General features: G+C 42.6%; 1 protein-coding gene across 2 annotated transcripts in view; it reads right to left on the reverse strand.

The window, feature by feature from the left end:
• Positions 1-6866, reverse strand: part of Atp10b (ATPase phospholipid transporting 10B (putative)) — a 270605-nt gene that overhangs the window by 53464 nt on the left and 210275 nt on the right. For both annotated transcript variants that reach the window (XM_029557944.1, XM_017795231.2), the window contains 3 exons: positions 4829-4956; positions 2886-3138; positions 1725-1963 (listed from right to left, as the gene is read on the reverse strand). In XM_029557944.1, the coding sequence (XP_029413804.1) occupies positions 1725-1963; positions 2886-3138; positions 4829-4956 (620 nt within the window). The remainder of the gene's footprint in view (positions 1-1724; positions 1964-2885; positions 3139-4828; positions 4957-6866) is intronic.

Consider the following 6866-nt stretch of genomic DNA (forward strand, 5'->3'; position numbering starts at 1 on the left):
CCTTCTCTCTCTCTCTCTCTCTCTCTCTCTCTCTCTCTCTCTTTCTTTCTCTCTTTCTTTCTTTCTTTCTTTCTTTCTTTCTTTCTTTCTTTCTTTCTTTCTTTCTTTCTTTCTTTCTTTCTTTCTTTCTTTCTTTCTTTCTTTCTTTCTTTCTTTCTTTCTTTCTTTCTTTCTTTCTTTCTTTCTTTCTTTCTTTCTTTCTTTCTTTCTTTCTTTCTTTCTTTCTTTCTTTCTTTCTTTCTTTCTTTCTTTCTTTCTTTCTTTCTTTCTTTCTTTCTTTCTTTCTTTCTTTCTTTCTTTCTTTCTTTCTTTCTTTCTTTCTTTCTTTCTTTCTTTCTTTCTTTCTTTCTTTCTTTCTTTCTTTCTTTCTTTCTTTCTTTCTTTCTTTCTGTGTATGTGTGCAGGTGCCTAAGCAGACTTGAAGTTGGAGTTACAGGTTGCTTGATGTGGTTGCTGGGAGCTGAACTCTGTCTTCTGCAGGAGCTGCAAGTGTCATTCATCACTGGAGCCTTCTCCTCAGCCCCCTTCCTGCCCCCTCTGTCTCCTCATGGCATTTTCTACATAGCAGAAGATTCTAGATGATGTGATATGTTTTTGAGCATGTGCAGAAGAAGAGGATGAAAGGCAGAAGGCCCAGCTTTGGCCTTGGCTTCAGGGGAATGCTGTGCAACTTTGGGAGATGAATTCAGCATCCTCACTGGCTACCTGAACATTTGGTTTGAATGAATCAAATGTGAAAACATCAAGGCAGACCACAGCTGTAAACCTGAGCACCCACGTCGAAACCCTGGGACTACCCTAAGGGAAGGAAGCAGGCTGGGTGATTTGGACATAGATATTCTTTGCTTCACAAAACCCTTTAAGATTTATCTTTCATGTCCACTAAAATATTTTCTCTCACTTTTCTTCAAATACACAAAGCCTTAAAGGCCTATCTTTTGTTTTTCCACTTTATAGAAACATTAGCATCACAAATGTTTCGTGTCATAACGTTATAATTGAAATAGCATAAGAAGAATACTGTTGCCTCTCGGCTTGTGATGGGCACACATGGAAAAGGGAGGGCTGTGAGGAACTCAAGATTGAGTGCCCCAGCTCCAGTGTGGATTCCTTAACTCAAGCCAGTTACTGCCATGAGGAAACGTTTGTTTAGTAGATGGAATATTTATAATTCTATTTTAAAAAGAGAAACAAGAAATTTGTATTTTAAATGAAATCTTCCAATTTCCAAACATTGAACATTTAAAATGAACAAGAATTGTGTATATTGACAGAGCACTGTGTAGATTCCATATGGACTGAGAGCCATCATTTTGAGAGCTCTTCAGGATTTAAATGTCTTAAAAAAAGCTAATTAAGCTGGCTGTGGTGGTACACACTGGCACTTGGGAGGCACAAGCAGGCAGAGCTCTGTGAGACTGAGGCCAGCCTGGTCTACATAGCAAGTTCCAAGGCAGCTGGGGCTACAGGGAGCCCCTGTCTTACGTAGCCCAGACAATCCTCAGTCTCACCATATAGCAATTGCTGGGATTATAGGCTTGCATCACCACACCTGGTTTATGAGATTCTGGGGATCTAACTGATGGCCTCATGCATGCTAGGCAAGCAGTTTTCTAACTCAGCTACATCCCCAATTATTCAGGGTTTATAGAGTCTCTTGCATACCCAGGAACCCTGAGTAATATAAGTTAGTTGTGATTCAAAGAGGAATGGAAAGGACTTACAATGGGGCTGCTGAAGGCCACAGGAGGCTGTGAGGTTTCCCAACGCCCTACAGATCTTTGTCGAGAGTGGCTCTGGACAGGCACCCGGGCACTCTGGCTCCTCCTCAGAGGCTGGGCACCTCCTTGGCTTCTCATCGTTGCTGGGCCCTGGGCCCATCTAGTTGGGAAGGGCAGGCACTGGTACTGAGTCCACTCTTCACTGTCGGAGTCCAGATCCTTTGGGGTCTCTAGTCGCTTGGCTGCAAGAAAGGAATCTTGTAGATCTTGTCTGGTCTGTGGTTGGGAAGATGCTTAACTTTAGGGGTTGAGATAAGGCACAGGCAGGGGCTATCCTGATATGGAAAATCATAGCTGGGCTACTAAGATTGGAGAAAGGGGGATATAATGAAGTCCTACAAGTTCAAATCCTGCTACTTCTACCTTCCAGTTATGTGACCTTGAGCTCTGACTTAACCTGTACCTTTAGTTTCTCAATTAGGAGTTTTAAGAACTCAGGATCATTCTGAAGATTTAGTGACATAATGTGTGAAAGTGATTAGCTTAGCTGGGTACAGGTAAGTGATAGCTGTTATATTATTAAAAGGAAATAAGAAGCTCTCACGTAAATGGTGAATGATCACCATAGCAAAAGGGGTAGGGCTAACTATAGCTCCTTTTTCTTTCTCTATCGTGTGTGTGTGTGTGTGTGTGTGTGTGTGTGTGTGTGTGAGTGGGTGTCAAAGAGAACCATATCAGTTCTATGGGCTACTCTGTGTCCCCGAAAGGTAACTGTCCCAACATCTTGTATCTCCACCTCATAAATCAAAACACCGACTTGGTGGAAATCTAGGAGACCTGGTTAATATGGGAGGCATTTTCAAATCTGACCATGTGCCTAGATTTAGACATATCCTAAAATGCCAGGTAAGGTGACAGGAGAAATTCCTGAGCCTTGGCTTTATGATTGGCACACAGCTGGGATACAGTCTATTCTGGTACATTTCTGATGTAAACATACTGTATTGTTAATATTACCAGACACTGGAAGGGTAAAGGAACCTGTCAAAATGCCATAGAGCATCTATGGGGAGTCAGGACAGTGAATTTTTTCTCCTGTTCTCCTAAGGTAACAGGGTACTTCCTTTTAGGAAGAATGACAAAGGCCCTTGGGAACCCTCATACCATTTTCTTGGTGACAATACTCGCTGCCCATGATGGTGCAACGCCGGAATACCATCTTGTTTTCTGTTAGGGTGCCCGTCTTGTCAGAGAAGATGTACTGGATCTGGCCTAGGTCCTCTGTGATGTTGAAGGCTCGACATTGAATGGATAAATCAGTCTCTTCATCATACAGGTCAAGGTCGTTATGTACTAAGAACACTTGCCCAAGCTTTACCAGCTCAATGGACACATACAAGGAGATCGGGATCAATATCTGAGGAGAAATGGATTCACATTGTCTCTGAAACCAGGCATGATCTCTGTTCTTAGACCCCCTAGCAATGGTGAAGTCAGGTCACAGGATGCCTTTTCCTGATAAATTAAAAGGCAATGGCCTCAGTCCTCCCTTGGAATTCTTAGGGAATTATGAAGTAGAGAAGTGTTTCCCTCAATCCAAGTGGCTGGAGTGACGCAGGCACTCACTACTGGTTATTTAGTGACTGAAGGTAAATGCAGGAACTTTAGCACCTCTTTCCAGAGACCACTAGGCCCCCTAGGTCTCCATGCCATGGAGCTCATGCCCACCTTCACAGGTATTCAGGCCATTGCTGATTATATTCATTAGTCCAGTCCTGACATTTACTCAGTTCTTGTTCTGGGTTGGATACTGTTCCAATTCTTGGAAAAGGGTATATTAGGACAAAATTTCTGGCCTTCAAGAACTCATATTCCAATGGCAGTGTATAAACAAATCAATAAACATCATGTTGTAAGCCTCATGAAGGAGAACAAAGGAAAACAGAAAAGATGCAGAATGACAGATTGGAGGGAGAGGGATGATGCTTTCATACATCATGACCTTTGGGGAGAGACTGAAGAAATGAGGGTGTGAATTGTGAGGATCACGGTGGGCAATGGGAGTGGCCTGGGTGTTTGGGGGTGATAGGTCTTATGTAGGAAGGATGGAGGAGGACAGAGGTAGAGATGACATAGGGTCAAGTTCAGGTCACTTAAAGCCTTGTTGGCTTCCATAAGGACTTGGGATTTTACTCTGAGCCGATATGAAATTTCAAGTAGATTCTGTGCAGAGAAGAGGTGCTTTGATTTCATTTTAAGAGGTATTAATCTGGGGCTGGAGAGATGTGTCAGCAGTTAAAAGCACTGGGTACTCTTGGAGAGTACCTGGGTTCAGTTTCCAGCACCCATATGGTGGCTAACAACCATGCATAACTCTAGTTCCAGGGGATCCAACACCTTCTTCTGGCCTCTGTGGGCACTGCAAGACATGGATACACTTACATACATGCAGGTAAAACACTCATACACATAAAATAAAAAAATAATAAAATACTTTAAAAAAGAAAGTATTAATCTGTTAGATTAAAGAATGGTTAAAAATGGCTTTCTGGTAAGAAACAAAATGCTACAGGACATATACTATAGATGTAACTTCACCAAACAAAGCTACAACTTTTCCATTGGCTGTGTTTCCTTACAGAGCCTCCACATTTTCAGTTCAGCTCTGCAGTTATTACCACATATTTTATAGGTATTCCCTATGTTTTTCTCTTCTATCTTGTTCTTTTCCATTTTGGTCTATCGAAGTCTATCATTAATGTGTGGTTTTTCCTCTATCTCAATACTTGGGGCAGGAGAGAGTTCTTAGTAGCTCCCTAGACTTCCATCAATCCTGGGCCTTTAGTGTTTTTTCCTGTTCTGTGTCTGCCAAAGGGACAGATACACATGGGTGAATACTGCAATCTTACTCTTAAATAGGAAGCTTAATAAATCTTTTCCTGCAGCTACTGTCTGAGATGCTATCCTGACATTACCTCCAATGCAGTCACTCTGTAGACCCACCAGAAATCAATCCTCATTTTCCCATCTTGTCTCATTCCTTCTTTGGGACTAGCATTGATTTTTCTTTATTTTACGAACCTGTAGAGATTAGAGAGACATCCTACCTGGAGCAGGATGATCATTGTGAGGAACATATAGAAGCCTCCAAGGGTAAGGGAAAAGAAGTTTCCATCAGCATCTGGCACATCGAAAGGAGGGTGTTCTTTAAAGGTCCCATTCCAGAGGCTGTGACCTGAGAAGAAGCAAAGTTAGGAATGAGATGAAATTCCCACTTAGTGCTCAAGTTGGCCAGCTATGCTAGCCCATGACTTGTTCCTGGAAATGATGGACTTTGGAGGAGCCCTTTCTTAACAACTCATGACAGCTGTGTATGTGTGTTCCTTTATCCTGACAGTGATCTTTCACATACCCTAGCCTTCAAAACCATGATAGAATAATGGACATTGGGTCTGTTTCACTGGGGAGATTAGTAAGAGGATTACTTATAGCTTGGTGAATTCTTTTCATTTTATTATTATTTTTAAAAGTATGTGAGTATGCTCTGCTCCCTCTGCTTCCCTGGGCCTGCACAACTCGCAGGCCTCTCTCTGGGGTAAGTCGATTGCATCCTGCTCACCTTGACTCCCCCAGCCTCATTCACCCTCCCATCTCCCCTGCCCATCTCTCCTCTTAGCCTGGGTCCTGTACCATTCCTTGTCTTGGTGCCCCAGACACGGGGGAACCACCACTGCTTCCTGATCCTTTGCATCCAGACCAACCCAGTCCTTCTCTGGTCCCCAGGAGCACTCTGGGCCTGGCCCGGCCCTCACCTCCCTCTGCTTCCCTGGGTCTGCACCACCTGCCAGCCTCTTTCCTGGATGCTGCGGCTGACCTTTCCTCTTCCTTTTCCTTTGCATCCAGACCAACTCAGCTCCTCAGTTCAGTCTCCAGGAGACCTTGGGGCCGATTCCCGCCCCCATCTTCCTTTGCATCTCTGGGTGGCATGGCAACCAGCTGGCCTAGACCAGCATCTTTTCTGGGCTTGGTTCCCAGGCCAGTCCAACCCCAAAATTCCTGAGGCCAAAATCTTTCCTGGAGGGATCCAAACCTTAGGAGAAAGCCTGAGAGCATCTGATCTCATTGGACTTGGGCCTCTGTGGGAACTCCTGAAGACAAAAGCAATCTGGCCACCCCCATATAATATCAAAAGAAAGAACTGGAAGCTTAGAGGAACCAGCTTTTCATGCCCAAAAAGTAAACCACAAAGACACATAAAGTTTACAAAAAGAAGCCACCTAAACTTGAAGGCTTAAGTCTCACACAAGAATCAGAAACTACAAAAGAAATTCACATGTCAAAATCACAGGGAAAAAATAACATGAAAAACCAAAATAACATATCCCCACCAAATACCAATAGTCCTCTAGAGGAGTACAATGAGAACCCCCTAGAGATAATGCAGGACATGGAACTCAAAAGAACAATTATAAACATGATAAAAGAATTCAGTGAATTTAAAGAACACACAAAAAAGAAATCAAAGAACTGAAGGAAGATAGGGATAAACTTCTGAATGAATTCAGAAAAGAGCTAGAAATATTGAAGAATACTCAGGCTGAAATGAAGAAGGAAGTGAAACACTCAGTAAGCCAATTAGAAATGACAGGAGAAAGCCTCACCAATAGGATGAATGGAATGGAAAACAGAGTATCAAGACTGAAAGACAAAGTGGACGAACTAGACCACTAGACCTCTATGAAGACAGCATCATTCTAATACCAAAGCCAGGTAAAGATACAACCATAAAAGAAAACTATAGACCAATATCCTTAATGAACATAGATGCAAAAATTCTCAACAAGATACTTGAAAACTGCATACAGACAGACATCAAAAAGATCATCCACCATGATGAAGGTGGCTTTATCCCAGAGATGCAGGGATGGTTCACTATATGTAAGTCAATAAATGTCATAAGTCATATAAATGGGCTCAAAGACAAGAACCACATGGTCATCTCAATAGATGCAAAGAAGGCCTCTGACAAAATTCAACATGCATTTATGTTCAATGTCCTAGAGAGAACTGGACTGGAGGAAACATATCTCAACATAATTAACCCACAGCCAACATCATTCTAAATGGAGAAAAACTGGAAGCATT

This window comes from Nannospalax galili, unplaced genomic scaffold (assembly GCF_000622305.1).
Source record: "Nannospalax galili isolate Female #2095 unplaced genomic scaffold, S.galili_v1.0 scaffold667, whole genome shotgun sequence".
NCBI lineage: Eukaryota > Metazoa > Chordata > Mammalia > Rodentia > Spalacidae > Nannospalax > Nannospalax galili.